Source organism: Canis aureus, chromosome 25, assembly GCF_053574225.1.
Source record: "Canis aureus isolate CA01 chromosome 25, VMU_Caureus_v.1.0, whole genome shotgun sequence".
Lineage (NCBI taxonomy): Eukaryota > Metazoa > Chordata > Mammalia > Carnivora > Canidae > Canis > Canis aureus.
The window spans coordinates 5,000,552-5,020,334 of NC_135635.1; the positions used below are offsets into that span (position 1 = coordinate 5,000,552).

At 54.1% G+C, this 19,783-nt stretch overlaps 1 protein-coding gene and 1 long non-coding RNA gene across 9 annotated transcripts in view; one reads left to right on the forward strand and one right to left on the reverse strand.

The window, feature by feature from the left end:
- Nucleotides 1–19,783, forward strand: part of FMNL3 (formin like 3) — a 53,850-nt gene that overhangs the window by 22,524 nt on the left and 11,543 nt on the right. For 3 of the 7 annotated variants that reach the window (XM_077870140.1, XM_077870138.1, XM_077870137.1), the window contains exons 2-8: nt 9,178–9,261; nt 11,438–11,518; nt 11,799–11,875; nt 14,892–14,975; nt 17,863–18,015; nt 19,225–19,333; nt 19,545–19,621. In XM_077870140.1, the coding sequence (XP_077726266.1) occupies nt 9,178–9,261; nt 11,438–11,518; nt 11,799–11,875; nt 14,892–14,975; nt 17,863–18,015; nt 19,225–19,333; nt 19,545–19,621 (665 nt within the window). Of the gene's footprint in view, nt 1–9,177; nt 9,262–11,437; nt 11,519–11,798; nt 11,876–13,901; nt 14,596–14,891; nt 14,976–17,862; nt 18,016–19,224; nt 19,334–19,544; nt 19,622–19,783 lie in introns of those variants that run through there. The other 4 variants (XM_077870142.1, XM_077870141.1, XM_077870143.1 and 1 more) reach the window with 3 other exon arrangements.
- On the reverse strand, nt 10,072–13,912 carry LOC144296860 (uncharacterized). 2 transcript variants are annotated; one of them, XR_013363802.1, is made up of 2 exons: nt 12,817–13,912; nt 10,072–12,701 (listed from the first exon to the last, which is right to left on the reverse strand). It is a non-coding gene; the product is annotated as an uncharacterized LOC144296860 (long non-coding RNA). The 2 variants fall into 2 exon arrangements; XR_013363803.1 differs by having other exon boundaries at nt 10,366–12,495.

Genomic DNA, 19,783 nt, shown 5'->3' on the forward strand with positions numbered 1-19,783 from the left:
ATCCTTTTTTTTTTTAAGATTTTATTTATTCAAGAGAGGCACAGAGAGAGAGGCAGAGACATAAGGAGAGGGAGAAGTGGGCTCCCTGTGGGGAGTCCAACACAGGGACTCAATCCCAAGACACCAGGATCACGCCCTGAGCTGAAGGCAGACACTCAACCACTGAGCCACCCAAGTGTCCTAAGACCAAATCCTACAGGATCTCTTCCAGGAAACCTTCCTTGGTTTCTCTGTCCAATTAGATGTTGCCTCCCCGGGCTTGCACGGTGCCATGTGTAGCTCTCTCACAGCAGCACTGCTTACACTGACACATGGTCTGCTTATCACCTTGCCCTCTGAATAGAACCTTCCTAAATGTAGGGATCCTGCCCTATTTATTTTTATATGCCCAGCTCCTAACTTAGTGCTTGGCATATAGTTGTTTTCCAGCTAAATGTTGAATGAAAAACCCCAACAACAAGCATAGCTAGCATTATATATAACATTTACTACCTAGGTTCTGATTTAAATGCTTTACATAGGGGATCCCTGGGTGGCTCAGCGGTTTAGCGCCTGCCTTCAGCTCAGGTGGTGATCCTGGAGTCCAGGGATCGAGTCTCATGTCGGGCTCCCTGCATGGAGCCTGCTTCTCCCTCTGCCTGTGTCTCTGCCTCTCTCTCTCTCTCTCTCTCTGTCTTTCATGAATAAATAAATAAAATCTTTAAAAAATTAAAATAAATTGTTACATAGACTAAATACATAAATAAACAAATAAATACTTTACATATGTTAACGTATTTAATCATCATAACAACCCTGAAAAGGAGATACTATTTCTACCTCCACTTTACAGATAAGGACACTGAGACTCACAGAGATTAAATAATTCTCCCAAGGCCACATAACTAGAAAGTGGTAGAGTCAGGATTCCTGCCAGAGCAGTGTGGCTCATCAGTCACTGCTGTAAGTACACTCTGAGGTTGTGATAGGATATTTAGTGGGTGTCCAAGAAAAGGTGAGGTGACATTAGCCATAAGTCACAGCTCTCTGAATGTATTTTTCAAGGCATTGGTAAATGTGTGGAGATACTGTTGGGGTGTGTGTGAATCTTACCACTCTAACTTATGAAAGATTTTGCTAGATCACATATTTTGAATTAGAGAGACCTTGCTGACGGTTGGGAATGATCTCTCTAGGGTGTCATGGAGCAGAACACTTAAGCATAGGAGGAAGAGGAGTATCTGTATGGGAAAATTCAACCTGCCCAATCTTTATTGAGCACTACAGTGTTAAATAATCTGGTAGTCATCCCTGTGCTTGGGAGCGTATGGTCTAGGAGGCTCTAGGATGAGTCTGATTAAAGAGAAGGGCAGGGGAGTGGCTCAGATTTATGGCATGAACTGAAGGACAGACTTGAAACTCAGAATGAGGAGTGGGAGTTTGCTGAGGGAGACACAACATGTAAAGAAACATGAGGGTGACACAACATGTAAAGAAAGTGATTTGGGCTTCAGTAGATAAAGCAGATTACCTGAGAGAGAGGCCAGAAATAGAAAGGACAACAGTGAGGAGTTGGATAATCCCCTCCAAAAATAAAGAGAGGTCAAAAAAGAACTTGGTGGTAGAAGAGGTAGTAGCAGGAGCAGTTACTTATTAAGCACCTGTATGCGATTCAAGAAGGGATAAGGCATGGCCCCTACCCTCAAGGAATTCATTTCTAGTTGTGAACAGAGGAAACATCCCCATGAAAGACACTGTGTGGAACACATTTAATTTGGGTTGAGGTCCATGGTATCAGTGACCAGGTATTTTCCTTCTTGTTGCTTCATCCATCTGGACTTCATTTCCAAGGTTACTTCATGGTTCAGAATAGCTGTTGAAGTTCCAGCCATTACCTCTGCATTTCAACCAGCTGGAAGCGGAAAGGGGGAAAGAAGGGTGTGCTCCCTCCTTTTAATGACACTTCTCAGAAATCGTACACACTACTTCTGTTTATGTCCCACATGGCTACACAGCCATACCTAAATGCAAGGGAAGGTGAGAAATACATTAGCTGCCAAGTGTTCAACTGAACATTGGGGTTCATTGCTAAGGAAGTTGAGGAGAAGAAGGTGGGGAATACCAAGGTCCCTGCGATACCATTCTTCACATATGATTAGGCTTTGGAGCTCAGAAGAGGGGCTGATTATTTTAGGTTGAGTTGTCACAGAACTGATGGATTTTGAGTCAGTAATAGATAGGGATTTGGGAGATTTGGGGAAACATCAATTACAAGCAACTCCTATGGCAAGAGTGGCTATTTCAGAAGAGAGTCCCAAAGAGAACAAGGCTGGTCAGAGATGCAGGGGCCAACCTGGGAGACAGTCTTACCTTTGAAGCTCTTTCTTATTTTAAGATGCTAAGAAGAGGGGATCCCTGGGTGGCTCAGTGGTGTAGTGCCTGCCTTCGGCTCAGGGCAGGATCCTGGAGTCCCAGGATCAAGTCCCACATCAGGCTCCCTGCATGGAGCTTGCTTCTCCCTCTGCCTGTGTCTCTACTTCTCTCTCTCTCTCTCTCTCTGTGTGTGTGTGTGTCTCTTGTGAATAAATAAAATCTTTTTTTTAAAAAAAAAAAGATGCTAAGAAGAGCAGGCTAAGGAGTGCAGGTGTGTGTGTGTGTGTGTGTGTGTGTGTGTGTGTGTGTGTAAATGATAAGGAATCAGAGAAGATTTCTGAATTGAAAAGAGACATGATTTATCTTAGGTGCTGAGAAGTTGAGACATTTCATCTGTGTGCAGGTAGGAAGGAAGGGAGGGCTGGAAGTAGGGATGCTAGCTGGAAGTTTATTCCAGAGTGTTAGGAGTAAACAATGAGGGTCTACTTAATGGTGACAGTGAGACTGGAAGGGAGGGTATGGATGAGAGGCCCTGGGAGGGACACGTATAGGGTCTCAGTAAGCAATAGGCTATGGTCTTGGGGGGAGAGAGGAAAACCTTTGGGTGATGTAACCGCAGAAACATTGTGTCCTCTGAGAGGTAGCACTGCCTCTTAGGGCTCCCAGGCAGGAGGGGAGAATATGAGGAGAAGTGGGGACCTTGGTTGGCCACAGGGAGAATGTGAGGCTCTGCCCCAAGCCTCCTTAGCTTTGGAAATCCGGCTGCCCCCAGCAGAATAGTTTCCATTCTGCGTAACTGGGGAGTGTGTGGGTCTGGCTAACCGCGAGGAGGGGCTGAGGAGCCAGCAGACAGATCAAGTTGCTGTGGCAGTGGCTTTTTAGCTAGGGCCTGGGGGCTCAGTTGGGAAGAGCTACCTTCAGTTCCTCTATCTGAGCTCGTGTGCTTCTTGACCGAGTAGGCCAGAAGGGATGTCCCTGAGCTGGCATCTGGGGGCCCCTTACCTACAGAGGTTATCTGATACCAGGTATGAGGCCGACAGTGTGGCAGAGGTAGAACTGGAGGGTTTGCTGGCATTGGGGAGATGACCAACTTCCTTTGCCTTTTCAGGATCCAATGGAAGGGTCCTCCAGGGTGAAGAAAAGGCCTCTGGGGGTACAGTTGTATTTGGAAAAAAACTACCTCTTTGATTGATGCTGGCCTTCTAGGGCCTCTCCTTCATCTGACTTCCCTGGTGTAGGTTGCAGAGCTCAGCCTGAGACATCTGGTGAATCCATCGCTTTTTCCTCCAGACTGTTCAGGGACTTGGCCCATGACTGCTCAGCAAGTCATTTCTGGTTATAGAGTCATTGGTGACCACAGAAGCACGTTCTCCAGACAGGGCTCTGAGCCTGTGAAAGCTGGCTTTCCTCTGGCAGTTTGTCCCCAGAGTGATTAGCTCCAAGTAAACAAAAGCAGCAAGCTAGACCTAACCACGACAGACACTGAAGTCAGGGCGCACCCACTTTTCCGATGTCTGCTGTCATGAGGTACCCCAGCAACTTTCCCATGAGTGTAACAGGGCAGCCCAGGCCTAGATGAAACTGTGTGCGGCTAGAGTTATGTTGCACACCAGAGCTCCTGTGCAAGGGGGTTGTGGCCGGAGGGAGATGAGGAACAGAGGGGAACCGTGGGGTTTGGCAGCACCAGGGCTGGGGGCCTGGAGCCCACCCCTTCCTATCCTTGAACTCTCCAACGTGCAGGGGGCTGAGTGAAGCGCTTGCCCCCAGTCCATCACGGATGGGGAGGGCCACCTCGCCCTCCAGCTAAGTGTCCTACACCCAACTGTCTTGTGATTGCCTTTCTGCCCCAGGATACGGTTCTTCTCCTGGAACCTTTCACAGTTGGCTCTGGCTCATTCCAGGCTGTCTCAAGTGATCGTCTCCAAACCTAAGGTCTAGAAAGAAGGATGCGAGGGAGGTAGGCCAAGAGAGCCGTGCTGAGCTTCATCTCCTGGTTGGCAGCAAAGCCAGGCGTGGCCTGGGCCCGTGGGGGCCGCAGTGAGACCTGGCCTCCTATCCATTCCGTTTCCTCCCCTGCACTACTCCCGCCAGTCACGGGACTCGGGGAAAGAGTGGGGGTGTTTGGGGGGCGCTCTGCTTCCCGGCCCGGACCTTCTGAATTTTAGCTCTTGGATCTTTGATCAAACCCTCTGATTTTTTTGATTTCCTTTGGACAGGGTTCTAGTTTGGGGGTGGTGGGCAGTCAGGAGGAGCTGTGCTGAAAGGAGATAAACAGTGACGCTGAGGCGGCAGCGTAGGCCGTGGGCTGGGCCAGCGGCTGCCGTCTGGGCGGGCTGGGCGGGCTGGGCGGAGGGCTCCCGCCCTGCACCCGGCCAGCTGGCTTGCGTTAAAGCGCTGGCTGAAAATAACTCTCATTGTCTGGGAGCTGCTACTGCAGCGGGGCTGGCGGTGGCCGCCAAGGGGGCCGAGGCGGCAGGAGCTGGTACCTCCTACCTCCCTGGGCTCTTGCCCTTTGGGAGCAACGGCCAGCTGGCCACAGCTGTGCCTGCTGCCCTCCAGTAGAGATACGTGGAGGGCAGGCTGGGCCCCTCCCAGCGCTCTGTCCTTTTGGCAGCCGGGCCGGGCCATTGTGCCTGGGGTTGCTTGCTTTGCTGTTGACTTGGGCAGGGAGGTTGGGTTGTGAGGGAACGCAGGGCGGGAACGCAGGGCGGGAACGCAGGGGCAGGGCGGGCGCGCAGCTCCGGCTCCTCCTGCAACAGCCTCCGGGCGCCCGAACCTCGCGCCTCCTCCCCACACTCCACCTCTGTCCATCTGTACAATGGGCTGAGCCGGGTGCCCGAGAGGACTCGTAGGCTGCTGTGGCCAGGCGTTCTGCAGCATGTGGTGCCCAGGACGGTGCCTCATTTCGTCTCTGGGGAAGTTCTAGGTTCAGCTTCCCAGGCTCCCCACCCCTGTGGGCTGAGCACGGGGGACTGGGCCTTCCCCACGTTGGGGAAGTGTCAGCCACAATGGTCTTGGTGGGGAGACAGTTCCAAGGGGGAAAACACTAAGAAAACCAACTCACATTCTGTATTTGCTCAGAATAAACAGTCCCTGCCCGCCTTCGCTAAAGCCTCCAGAATCCCCTTCGAGGGAAAGTTTCAGAATCCCTCTCCCTGCCGCTCAGAGGAGCTATGCCAGCGTTCTCTGTTCCTAAGATTCATGGGGATTGACTGCGACCAACAGAAATAGTTGGGAGTTTTTGGTGGTTCCTATTTCTGTTGGCTGGGTTTTCCCCAGGCCCGGCCCAAGGAGACGGACAGAGTCAGGGGTGAGTCCCAGAGCAGAACCCACACCTTCGAAGGAAACTCCAACCCCACCGGCATTTCCCTTCCCCTGCGATGGGAAGGAAGTGAGGAGGGGCTAACTGGCCAGGGGTACAGAGCAGGAAAGAGAAGGGAACCTCTGTGACCACAGCCACCTCCCTCCTCCTTGGCCTCACCGGGGGGCTGACAGGGGTCAGGTGGGGAGCGAGGAAGACTTGCTCCCCCAGAACCCAGGAAGGGGTTAGGCACTGAGCAGGGCTCCATGCCTGACCTCAAACTGGCAGTAAACCAGGACAGCCTTGCTGGAGAAGCGTCAGGCCCACCCCTTTCTGCTGCTTCCCGTTATAGGTTTTTATTATTAGATTTCTGGCTGGTTCCTCAATGTGAGTTCATCTTCCCTGTCTCCTCCCATCCCTCCGGGGTCTCGCTCCTCAAGGATGTTGGTATTTAATTGCCTCCTAGTCTTAGGGTTGATGGGGGGGTGGTGAGAGGTGGGGGCAGGTGCAAAGGACGGCTGTGTCCTGAGTGGTCGAGAAGCAGCCCTGAAGGGGGGACAGAGGCAGAGACAGAGGCAAACCAGAAGCAAGAGGGGTCCTCGGGGTGTCAGAACATCACACGGGATTTTCAGGAGGAAGGGGAAGGAAACTGAAGAACACCCACAGCGTCCCAGACACGTACGGCTATAAAATATTTATCATTTAATCCTCATAAAACCCTGTGAAGTAGCGAGATTATCTCCATATTATGGATGAGCTCTGAAGAGCCCAGTGTTGATCTTGGTCTCCCTGACTCCACATTCAGGGCCTCTGCTCCAAGACAGCTGCGCCCCCTTCCTGTTCTGCAAGGGTTTCGGGGAGGAGGTAGCAAGAACTTAGCCGAGCTTCTTGGATATAAACCAAGGAGAGGTCACCGTCTCTGTGGAACCACTGAACAAAAACGTCAAGGAAACACACCTTTGACTGAGACGGGCACACGTCGGGTGTGTCCCCTGGCTGTGCCCAGAACGCAGGAAGGTGTCCTTCCTCGGGACGTCGGAGCCCTGCTGGACTCGCGCACATCATCAGGTGGCTGCAGAAGCCCTAATGCCCTTGTGTGGCAAGGAGAGAAACCCGGGCGGGTGGCTTCCACCCTGCAGTCGGGGACCAGTCAGTCTCTTGGGAGGGTGCTAGAGGCTGGGGGAGTTCCCCCCGTACCCACTTCCTTCCCCGTCACACTTGGGCCCCAAAGAAACAGAGAAACCAGAAAGTGCTGCCCAGATCTTTAGACTGGAGGTTGCGGGCTTGTGGTCTGAGCTGATTCACGCTTCTGCTGCCCCTGTCCATACTCCCGGGAGGGGGGGATCTCTCTGGGGCATCTAGAGTTTTGAACCCTGATGTGCCTCTTCCATGCTCTTAGACTAGGGTTCCTAAAGGGGGTGACTTTGTTCCACCTTCAAAGTCCCCAGGGCACCAGACATTTTCTTCCCAGTTCACTTGGTGGGGAAGCATGAGGCTGCAGCAGCTGATAGTGGGTAGCTGAGGAAGTTGGTGTAGACAGGATGTGATGTTTGCCACGGTAGCGACAGCCACCCCCCACCCTTCTCTGCCTGTCACTTTCTTCCAGGGGAGACAACTATTTTCTATTTCCATGGCACAGACTTGGGAGAAATGGGCAGAAGACATGAAGGGCTCGAGATGTGCGGAGAGCCAGAAGCAGGCCTGAGGTCTCACTTGGGCTCAGCTAGCAGAGCAGCCTGGCTGTGGTTAGGAAGGAGAACTTGGTCTACGCTCACCTTCAACTTTTGGGTCCCTGTTTTGTTGTAGTCTCCTGTCCCTGGGCTCCTCTCCACACAGACATGCGGAGAATGGCCCTCAGCCAAGTAGTTTCAGAGAGAACATTTGGGATTGTATTTGCCCAGCCAGCCATCCCTACTGCATCAGCAGTGTGGGGGGACTTGATTAGCCCCTCTTTCCTGCAGGACTTCAGGCAGGCTCTCAGGGCCGCAGAAACTGAAAAGGGGGTGTGATGGGTGATCCCTCTTCCCCTTCTGTTCTTCTCTTCCCTAAGCACTGAGCAGAAATCCCAGCCATACTCCTCTTTTGAGCCATAGTGACCAGGTTTCCAGCCAGAGCTTGGCCCGTTACTCAGAATCAAGATGTCTTAACCTTAGCTTTATTGTCCACTTACTGTCCACTAGGTGCCTATCACAGTATTAGACCTCATCAGGGGTTGGAGACCATACAAATAGATAGTCTGTGAGGGGCTAGATGAGTGTACAACTAGTTTAATCCCATGCACACAATTCGTGTCCCCAGGGATGACGATGTCAAGGAGTGGGTAGATATAAACCCAACGGCCGTACTTAGGTGACCAGGGAGTTAGAGCAGGACATGGAGCTGTAGGTAAGGGAGAGAAAGATGAGAGGAAGGCCTTCCAGGTGGCCTGCAGCGTGCTGGGGGAAGAGGCTGGATTCGTGGGAAGTCACGTGGGTTATCAGACAGCTATGACACTTCAGGTAGGAGAACATATTTGATTCAGGAGTATGGGGTGAGGGGCAGGTACAGGGATCTGCCTTTAGAGGCAAGAGCTGTGACCTACAACAAAGGCAGCCACACTGGAGAGAAGAGAAGCTTGGGTGGGTGGGGATAGAGGAGGGGAAGGGAGGGCTGCTGGCCTGGGTAGGGCTAGCCCATGGGCACCTTGACTTCCCTTGCTCGTACCCACTTTTATTTCTTTATTCATTCTGAAAACAGTAGTGAGCAAAATAAAATGACTCCTGGACTGTCCTTCTGCATTCTAGGTTAGAGTGTCTTTCAGTTCCAACCTGGAACACTTTACTGTGTTTTAATTAATTAGGAAGTATGTCAAAGTGATGTGCTACTAATAATTAAAGTACTGAAATCTGATAAATTATTTCCTTTAAAAAGTGAGCCTTTATCTTTATGCTGATGTCCTTCTCATGTATTTGTATCCTGATATGGGGCGAAGGGCTAGACTTGTAGCGTCTACACAGGCTGTGGCTGGCTCAGGATTCACCTGTGGTTGAGTATGTGGGAAGGCCGTGCATCCCTCAGGCCGTGGGGGAAAAGCAGGTTGAAAGTTCCTCTTGTAAACGGGTGGCTTTCCAACTTTTTTGCCCTGTCCCATGTTAAGAAACACATTTTATGGCAGGACTTGTGTGTGTGCACATGTGTACGCATATACTTAAAATGCAAAAGAAACAAAAGCTTCATGAAACATTATACTCCCTACTTGTAGTGATTTCTAGTATCTTCTAGCCTCTTTTATTTTAATCTATTTGTTTTCATTAAAAATAAAGTTAATCTCGACTCACTAAATTGGAAAACATGGCTCGACCAAACTGAACCAAATATGAAGGGGAGGCAGAAGGACTGTCCCACCTCTCTGAACCTTCCTTCTCAGCCACAGAGTGTCAGGGTGAAGCCGAGGGCCCGGGAGGGGAAAGGTATTCGCGCTCTCCCTTTCTCTCCTCTGGGTGCGGGGAGCTTTCAGCCCTGGTTGACTCAGGTTCTCTCCTCAGAGCTCCATGAACCTGCCTCCCGACAAGGCCCGGCTCCTGCGGCAGTATGACAATGAGAAGAAGTGGGATCTGATCTGTGACCAGGTATGGGGTTTGGGGCAAGGTCCAGGAGTAGGGGTTGTGTTTTGGGCTGGGCAAGGCAGCAGGGCCAAAGTCACTGACCGCAGCCCTGGGATCCTTTGAGAAACCCTAGCCTGGCCTTGGCCTTAGCCCCTGTTCACTTCCTGTTCCAAGAGGACTGTCTTAACAGAGGCAGGGCTGGTAGGCCAAGTCCCCCTTTAATTCCTGCAAAGAGCTGTCTTGATTTCTTCCTGATGAGCGGTAGCCTGAAAGAAGTCTGGGAAGGGCTGGGTGGCTGGCTGGCTGGCTGCAGGGGTGCTGGGCACTCTCCCGGCAGAGCCTGTTCCTGCCCTTTCCCAGGGTAAGGCCTCTGCCTGCAGCGTAGACCAAAGGGGCGTTTCTTTCTCTCTCTGCCCCGGCCCTGGCACATAGGGGTTTTCTCATTCTTTGCCGGCCTCTATGAACGAGAAGACCCAGTCCCCTAGTCCTCTGTTCCCAAATCTCAGAACAGGAGGACTGGAAGCTCTCCCTACGTGAATAGTGTTTCCAGCTGAAGAGAGGGGATGTTTCCAGCTATTACTTAGCTCAGAACCGAGAACCAGCACCCATGGCTTGGCTCTTGCCCCTGCACACGTTTGAATTTTACAAGTCATGAGTTTCTGAACTCAGGCCTGTCTGCACGGCGAGGAGAGTCCGCTTTTACTTCCTTACCTCTTGGGAGGTGTGGAAGCCTCTGGCACAGCGTGTGGTCAGTGTGCTTACCCAGTACTTCGCGGTGGAGCTGTCACAAATGTATTATTTCTTTTCAAGAAGTACTTGCTGTGGACCAAGGACTTCACATATACTGAAATATCTCGTTTAATCCTCACAAAACCCCCAAGGAAGGTGCTTTTTACATTTAATGGTTGAAAAACTCGAGGCTCGGTGCCTTGCCTGACACGAGCCGGGGCGGTGGAGCCGACTCCATCTGTGCTGCCTGTGACGTTCCACTGCCTCCCAGATCAAGCTGCTTGACCTCGGGTAGAATGACGCTCCCGAGCTCCTAGTCCAGGTCCCCTCCTCTCCACGGAGGGCCTGTTTCCTTGTGCTCCGCATAAGCAGAGCTGGCGAGCATGGTGAGCCCCCGCCTGGGGGTTGCAGAACAGTAGCCTGTTGATGCTGAGTTTCTTTTTTTTTTTTTTTAAGATTTTATTTATTTATTCATGAGAGACACAATGAGAGGCAGAGACACAGGCAGAGGGAGGAGAAGCAGGCTCCATGCAGGGAGCCCGATGTGGGACTCGATCTGGGGACTCCAGGATCACACCTGAACCAAAGGCAGATGCTCAACCACTGAGCCACCCAGGCGTCCCTGATGCTGAGTTTCTTTAATTGATAATCTCTCAGTCTTTTCTAGGTCACATAATTTCGACTGTTTCTCAAGCCTTTCTTTTTTCTTTCCTTTTGTGTCTAGGCTATGTCCTCACCTTAGATCATTCCACCTGGACCCTCGGCAGTCCCCCCACCCAGCAGCTCTTCAGCTATCTTAGTTGTGAAGGCCCTAGAGGGACCAGGATGCTTAAGAGTTTCCCCTGAGTTTTCTCTTGGGTCTGAGGTGGGGGTTGGACCAAAATGGGGAGGACACAGTCCTGTGCCCTCCGTGGAAGGGGATCGAGGGATGACCTCGCTGAAAGCAGGTTCAGCATTTGAGGTTGCCTGGACTGTCGGAGCCTGGGGCCTGGGCAAGGAACAGAAAGTGTGTCTGCAGCTCTAAATATGTAGCCTGAAGCCCAAGTCTGGGTTCACGGCTGAGGAGGTTGCACTCTGCGAGGCCTAGCTCCCCGCTCCACAGCCCTGTGAATCCCGGTCCATCAGTCAGCTAGGCAGTAGACACCATTTCTCAGTTGTATCTTTATTTTGAGCACTGTTCCCAGCTCTTCCATCCCGTCTTAGCAAGTCGCAGGCTCTTAAAATAATTTTCAACATAGGAAAATATTTTAGGCTCAGAGATCACTAATGAGAGAAGGGGAAGATGGTGGTAGATGGGGAGCACCTGAAAATCAGGCAAGGAAGAGGACCTGTGCTTTGGATGGTATTACGGGCCAGCCGACAACTTGGGGAGTCTGAATCCCCTCACACCGAACACCACGAGTGTTCGACTCCCTCAACCCTCTCCTCAGAACTCTGGGGGTCTGTGCACACACACGTGTTTCCCTCACAGGAACGGTTCCAGGTGAAGAATCCTCCCCACACTTACATCCAGAAACTCCAGAGCTTCTTGGACCCCAGCGTAACTCGGAAGGTGAAGTGTGAGGCAGGGAAGCCCCACCTTGCTGCCCCTTATAGTCCTGCGGGATTTGGGGAGGGGCAGACCCTTTGACTTGTGGGGGGACATCTGCTTCTGAGCAATGGGAGTTGGGTGTCTGGGTTCTGAGGCCATGGGCCTGGAGTGGCTGGCTACCAACAGAGGGAAAGGCTTATAACTGCCCTCTTGCGTCCCTTCCCTTTTCTGCCCTTTTCGTTTGTACTATTAAGTTGGATCGGGGGGTCTCCGATAGTGACAGGAAATTCCGTGTTTACAGAAGTTCAGGAGGAGAGTGCAGGAGTCAACCAAAGTACTGAGGGAGCTGGAGATCTCACTTCGTACCAACCACATTGGGTGAGTCAGAATCGGCCATCAGGATCCGGTGTCCTCGGAGGATGGGTTGCTTGTTTATCTCCCTGTCAGGCACCGTTGCCCCCTAAATGGCTTTTGGTTCCTCAGAGCTTCAGACTGTTCTTTTTCTGGCTTTTCTCCCTTTCAGCTCTGCCAGCTGCTGACTGGATGCTGCTGGCAAGCGTGGGGCCTCTCCTGGGGTCTTCAGCCTGTGGCTTTAAGGAGAAGACATTCCCATAGCAGCTGAGACTAGAGTCTGCTGTGGCCTGGGGCTGGGCCAAGGGAGGCCCGGAGAATGCTGGGGATGGGGGAGCATATTACATCGGGGAGCTGAGACCTGGTTCCCGGACTGTTTGGTGCCCAAAAGATGATTTTCTTGATTACAAGACCGTCTTAGTTCACGAGCAGAGGCGGCTTCCCAGAGTACCAAGCAAGTAGAAGTAAGGCAGCGGGGGCCAGGAATTGAACGTCTTCCGTATCTACAGACCTTGGTTACTGCCAACCTGTGGACAGGGTCCCCAGGGACTGCGTGGGTCTGAGTGGGGAGCCAGAACCTGCTGAATGGGCTGAAGGCGAATGCGTGAGGTACAGTGAAAGACGGCTGTGGTCTCAGTTTTATGAACCTGTAACCAGTCAGAGTATGTAGTGGAAGTGAGACAGACGGACAGACAGAGGGAGCGGACACAAAGCAGTGAGGAAAGCCCGATGGAGAACTGCAGGCAGGGCTGCTATCCTGGCACAGATACGGAGAGCTTGCACGAGAGAGGCGTCGAGCCCGGGGTGGGGCGGGGGTGGCTGGGCAGGTGCCATCCCCAGGGCCCCGGGCTTCCTGAAAGCAGGGGTGGAAAGAGCCGAGTGACATCATCTGCCTTTCCCTCCTGCCCACGGCAGCCGCCGCTGGTCCACGCCGGGCTGAGCCTGCCCGGGCCCTCAGAGAGGCTTACCTGGTTGCAGCCAGCTGCTGCAGCAGTCACCGAGGGGGGCGGCGGATGGCGCGGGAGGGAACAGGAAAGGGATGGTTCCGGCCTCCGCAGCTGTGCTTGGTGGCCAGATTTGGCTTCCACACCTCGTCTGGGAAGCAGAGTGAAAGCTGACATGCTAGCAGACGTGAACCCGAGCCTCCAGCTGGATTTGGGGAATCCTCACAGAAGGAGTGGCAGGGCCTCGTCAGCTGGCCTGCAGGGGGGCAGTGAAGCAGTTGGCAGCTCCCGTCCTGCACGCCACCGCCACGGGCCTTCTACTCCCCTCCCTTCTCTCTCAGGCCCTCCTCTTTCTTAGTCTTGCTGCATGGGGACGGAGCCGGTTCTTCTCAGGAGAGGGCCGCGGAGCCGTGCGCACTGCCCTCCGCTCACCCCTTCCTTCCACCTGGTGCCCGCCCCTCTGGCCAGTGGCCAGGAGCTGGGGGCAGAGCGGCACGGTGCCCAGGCGCGGGGCCTCCCGGCAGTTGGCACCCCAGTCAGAGGTCTGGACCTGGTGCTTGGTTCCCAGGAAACAGCTCAGTGTCTGGCATGTTAGGAGCTCCTGTCGCCCGAACTGTGGCTTCTCTGGGTAGTTACGTGGGAGGACCAGGGTCCTTCCCAGATCTCTAGGCTGGAAGAGTTTGTCCGGCTGTCAGGCTGGGGTGTGGGTGCTCCGGGGTGGTCGGAGCCCAGGGCCAGAGGGGGGGGGGAGGGGGATCCCGCTTCTGGCACAGCCCGATCAGGCCCAGGGCCAGCCCGGCGGGAACCGAGCCCCGAGCGGAGCGGGCAGCTAGACGCGGGGCTGCAGGGCCTCACCAGCTCCTCGGCTCTGGCGTGGATTGGTCTCTCCGCCTTGCCGAACTGCCCTTTAACCTCTCCTCAAAGTGTCAAGATCCCGAAAATAGCAGTGTAGACTCAGACAGGAAATGAGAAGGGGGAGGGGAGCTGGAGAGCAGACAGACAGGAAACGGGAGGCCTGTCGGCCCCCTGAGAGGAAGCTAACTTCAGGCAGCTCCGGTGTCGGTGTCGAGCCTCCGCGAGCGGCTGCTCCCTCCGGCCCAGCCCAGCCTCGCACCGCAGCCCAGGGTGTGGCCAGCAAACATGGCGCCCGGGCTGCAGCCGCGGGGAGGCCGCCCCGCAGGGCCTCTGGGTGCCGCCGGCCTCTAAAGACCCCGGGCATCCAGAGGAGCAGAGCACTGAGGAGAGCCGGGGGGGCTAGCCTGAGAGGTTTAGGTTTCTCTGTGCTGTGGAATGAACCTGTTCTGGAACAGTCCTGGGATGGGCTCCTGAACTTCCTTCCAGGGATGCTCCGGCCAAGAGCCCTGAAGGCAGAAGGGGGAAGTGCCCGGGGCCATTGTCTGCAGGGTCTCTGCTGTCCACCGCCTGCCTCGCTGGCTGAAGGGGCCTCCGTCCGGCTCTGAGGCGTCACGGCCGTTCTGGAGTTCCTCGAGTGACTGGCTGTTCCCCACCCTCTCCCTGTCCTTCAGCTCACCCTGAGCAGGCACAGAATTCCCGCATATCCTCCTTTGCTCGCTGTGGCCCAACTGTCTTGTCTTGAACATGGTGGAAGGGCCCTTTGGCCCACCATGTCTCTCTGTTCCAGAGCTCTCCTTGACCTTTCCCGCCTGTCTTTTGACTGAGACTTGAGTCCAGTTGGAGACGTGCTAGCCCTTCTCGGGCGCAGCCGTGCACAAGCGCCTGTGGTGAATGCTCTTGATAAGCCTCCCCACCTCCCCGCAGTCCTGCCAATGAACATCAAGCAGGGTCAGTGCGCTTGGCGTTGTGTTAGACACCAAGGGCCACTTAGGGGAGGGTTTCTGAAAGCTTGTGTGGCTGACATGGTATTAGAAGGCCTCGTGCCTTTCCCCATCCCTGGCTCCCGGGCCAGTGGAGGTGGTGTGACCATGGATAGGTCTGCTGTGGGTTTTGAACCTTAGAATTTTCCCAGCCTGGTGCTGAGTTTCAGAGGATTCAGGAGCCGGTGGGGTCAGAGGCCCCTCACCCTTCTCCCCCTCGACTCGCTTTGGCAGACCCCTCCACTATGTTTCCTTTATTTGCAGGTGGGTGCGGGAATTTCTGAATGATGAAAACAAAGGCCTGGACGTGCTGGTGGATTACCTGTCCTTTGCCCAATGTTCCGTCATGTGAGTACCACCTTGGGGCTAGGGTTGGGGACTGGCGAGGGAGGACACAGTCCCATTCTGATTTGCTGAGGAAGGGTGAGACTGCAGGGGTGAAGATGGGAATGGGAGGCCCAGGCAGTGGTGTGGGAGTGGACACACAGCCCAGGAGATGTCTGGGATCTGTGACAAATGCCGGGTGGCCAGAGTAGAAGGTACATTTTGGGGAGCAGAAGGAGAGAGACATGGAAAGGGATCTCAGGATTATAACCCAAAGGATCCAGACTCCAGGCTGAGAGCAGTCCAAGGAAGTGTCCTGGCTTCTAGAAGAGACACCTGGTGGGATTCATTTGTCTTTGGAGAGAGTTGAGTCTTTAAGAATCTCCTTTGGGTTTCCAGATGTGAGACGGTTCCCCCAAATCATCGCTAAGGAGCCCTAGGAACAGTGGTCATGACCTTTGGCCCAGGTTGAAAATGAAGTATTTGGAGCCTTTTTTTTTTTTTAAGATTTTATTTATTTATTCATGAGAGACCCACAGAGAGAGGCAGAGACCCAGGCTGAGCGAGAAGCGGGCTCCCTGTGGGGAGCCCGATGTGGGACTCGATCCCTGGACTTCAGGATCACGCCCTGGGCTGAAGGCAGGCGCTCAACTGCTGAGCCACCCAGGTGCCCCTGGAGCCTTTATAAAAGCACTTGAGGTGGTGGAGGGAGCCCTAAGCACACGAGTACAGATGAAAAGGCAACATGAGTTAGTGAAAAGAAGGAGTGCTTTCAACTATGACAACCACAGAGCTGGCTGTGGGTCTTAGGTATGTCCTTTATTCCCTGGGTGACCTCAGGCACATTGGCATCCTGTATTATAAGAGGGGATCCATGTTTCAGAGTTGTTGCAAAGTTGAGATGATGATTTGTGTAAAGGACTTAGTAGTGTTTGGAACGTAGTAAGTCTGTACTGCAGTAGCTACTTTTTTGTTCGTTACTATTATTCAAGGTGATGTAACCTACCATAATTACTAGAATATTTGGAAAGAGGGATTATACTGACCATTCATGTGATGACCGATAACTTTGTCAGACTTCTAGCCGAGACTTAAGGCAGCCCTTAAGGCAGCTGACCAGTCACCCCACCTGGGCCATGACTTTCCCCAATATTAGCACCAAAAGTCCCAAGTCCTGGGGAACTCCTCAGTTCTGGGACTCAGTCCTAACCTAGGCTTTCACTTTTGTTGTTACTGTCCTTGCCACGTGGCTGTTCTCCTTTGTCCAGCAGATCTTCAGTCTAATCTCTTGAGGGCTTCGAACTAACACCTCTCCTAGGTTTGGCCTGTCCCTTTTTTCCAGGTCATCCCCCGTTAAAAACCAAGAGTGGCCGACTCCCCATTCCCATCCCTGCAGAATTCATGCCTCGTGAGCCTCCTATCCCTTTAAAAACTACTCTTTTTATAGAAAGAAATGAAAAACATTCGCTGAAGTGATTTTTTAAAAAATTCAGAACTTTTATAGTAAAAAGATGTAGATCATTTTTCCAAATAAGCCTATCTCATTCGAAAGGCAAACAAATCCCAGCTGCTCAAAACCAAAATACACTCGATCCTCAGTACTGTGGTGTCCACAGCAGTGCTTTCGACTCTGTTTCTGAAAGAAAGATTCAGGGTGGAGAGAGGGTGTGAAGGGGAGAGAAAGTGTGTTTTGGGAAAGGTTGAAAGGAAAGGGGTGAAGCCAAATAGAGTTTGGGTGAAGGCATTTATTTGTAAACTGCATGTAGCGGGGCTAGGGAATACTCTTACTGATTGAGGGAAGCCACTGGCAAGCTTCCCTGTCGGGGAGCCTCCTCCACTGTTTACTAGAGAGCCCCCCGTGAAGCCGCTGTTCATCAGGACTGCAGCCTGCCCCAGCCCCTTTGGAACATTCAGTCATCTGCAGATATCATTTCCTATTTCAGAAAGCCTTGGCCTCTGTGCCTTTCACCCTCGGGCTATGAATGTCCGAGCAGAACGTTCCTCGGGGGAGGAGCCCGTAGGAGAGGCTTGTTGGGTCCTTAATGACCTACTTGGGGGAAGAGGACGGGAAAGAAGACTGGGGCTGGCTTCTCAGAGGGGGTATATCCTGATGTGGGATTCGTCAAGGACAGTGCCCTGTGGGCTTGTGATCTCGAGCTGTCCTCCTTGCCCTGGCCACACTCCCAAACTGCTGATGGCGGTCACGGAAGTGCAAAGAGACAGAGAAACCATCCCAACTCCTGTGGGGACTCAGGACCGCAGTCCACACACCCTCAACCTGTGATTTCTTCCCCTGGGGAAGCTAAAGCCCAAGGAGCCTCTCTGCCAGAAAGCCTAGCCGTCCCCCGGCATTAAAACCCAGTGCTGGGAAGGGAGCGTGGCACTCCTGACCATAGTGGACTGTCCCCCTCCAGGTTGGCTGGGACCCCCATTCCCTTCATTCAGACCTACCTTCATGAGCTGAACCCAGAATCAGCCAGCACTGAGAGGCCCTCTTGGCCACTGCCATTTGCCAACTAGCAAGACCTGCGTTGGCCTGTCCCCCCCCACCCTTCCACGAGGGCACATTCTCCACGGGGAGCCGTAGTTTCTGAGGTGTCCCATCTAAGGCGGGGTGTGCAGAAAGACTGCCAGCAACCCTGGCGCTCCTAGAGCAGCGCACCTCTGTCAGCCTCCCATCCCCGCAGGCCCCCTCCTGGTTGCTGTCTGTGCCGCGGGCGCCTGCCCTTGTCCTGCGTTGGTGGCTCTCCCAGCAGGGTGGGGTCTGGGCCACCCAGTTCCGCTTTCTCTTCTTGCCCTCCTCGCTTCTTATTGCCCTCAAGGTCTAAAGGGTGGGGGTGGGCCGGTCCGGGGGCTTAGCACTGAATTTCTCCTCTGTGTGTGTGCGCTTGTGTGTCCTTTCCTGCTCCAGGTTTGACTTTGAGGGTCTGGAGAGTGGCGACGATGGTGCATTTGACAAGCTCCGGTCCTGGAGCAGGTCCATCGAGGACCTGCAGCCACCCAGCGCCCTGTCAGCCCCCTTCACCAACAGCCTCGCTCGCTCTGCGCGCCAGTCTGTGCTCCGGTACGTGTGCTCTTGCTCTGCCCGCCTGCCTCCTGCCCTGGCCCCCCCGGTCCAGGTCCGGGGTGACAGTGGGGATGCTCATTGCTTCTCCCTCCACTCTTGCTTCTAGGCTCAGCTCTCTTGCCCTCTGCCTGCCAGTCTGTCTCTGGTCTGTCCCCTCTGTCTCCCTGATTCTGCCCAGCAATCTGTCCTGGGTAAGTATACCGCCCTCGGCGGGGCCCACGCCATCTGGGGCTCCCCCTCTCGGGGCTCCCTCCATTCCACTTTTTCCTTCTGCCCTTCCTTCTGGCTTCTTGGGGAAGCCTGGCCTCACCCAGCTCCCTGGTCTCCACCAGGCCATCCAGCTCCTGCCCTTAGGTCTGCTGCCCTCTGGCTCTGTGTTCTGCCCATTGGCTGCTCCGAGACCAGCTCCCACCCGCCCTGCCCGCTGCTCACCTTCCTTTCACTTCTTCCTTTAGGACTTTTCTCTCCCAGCGTGCCTTATGTTCAGTTTTTTTTTTTTTTTTTTTTTTTGCAGTATTTTAGGAGCCGTCCTGCCCAGAGGCAGGTGAATAGACTCTTCAGAGCCCCTCCTACCCAGGGAGACTTTCCTTTGGGCCCTGTGGCCCTTTCTGTGGTCTCTGTCCCTCTCGTGGCCGTGCTTTTTTCCTGGTCTCCTCTGGGTTTTGTCCTTCTGACCCTGCTCATCACTCCAGTCATGCGTGAGCAGACCCTGTTTGTGCTTCCTCTTTCTTTCATGAAACATCGCTGGGGGCAAAGCCAGGGTGTAGCCCCCAGCCCTCTTATTGCCTTTGGGGTCTGCTCTGACCATTCTGAGACTACAAGTGGGATGGGAGCCAAGGATTTGTGGGAGATGCAGTGACTGGGAGGAGGGGGTGGGGAGGCTCAGATGGACATCTCCCTGGATCCATCTTGAGGACTAGAAAGGCCTGCGCACCTGCTATTGTATTTCGGGGAGGGTCCCCCCCGGGCTCAGGATGATTTGGACACTGATTATAAAGCTGGGATCCTGGCTAGTTACTCACAAAGGCCTGTTGGCAGAGAGGGGAAACAGAACAGCTGAGCACCCCGGCCCCTCCTCCCCCACCGCTCTCGAGACTGTGGCTCAAGGTGCCCTGTCCCCCTCTCCTGCTGCTGCTGAGGCGCAGCCTGCCATCCAGGTGATGGTGAGCGCTCCTGGGCCCTTCACCGGCCACCCCCTCTTCCCAGGTACAGCACTCTCCCCGGGCGCAGGGCCCTCAAGAACTCCCGCCTGGTGAGCCAGAAGGATGACGTCCACGTTTGTATCCTGTGTCTCAGAGCCATCATGAACTATCAGGTAAGGGGGCCCCGGATGCTCTGCCCTCATGAACTATCAGGTGAGGGGGCAGCGCCGGCCCCGGATGCTCTGCCCTCCCTGCCTCCCCTGCCAAACTAGAAGAGCTAGGAGGGCACCAGCTTGTAAAAGACGAGTGTGCTGGCGGGCGTGTAGTCAAGGAGCTTCCCACCATCTAGGTCTTCCTTCCTTGTGTCCTTTCCCCTTGTTACAGTACGGATTCAACTTGGTCATGTCCCACCCCCACGCTGTCAATGAGATCGCTCTCAGCCTCAACAATAAGAATCCCAGGTGAGTTCCTCCCCTCCCCCACCCCCTCACTGTGCCCAGAGCTCTGGCGATCTGGGCTCCACCTGTCCCTGTCAAGAAGTCCTGCCTGGCCTCAGGGTCCCGTGGCCTAGGTCAGTGCCTTGGGTCTGCTCCCTCACTTCAGCTGGAGGGGAAGGAGGGTCC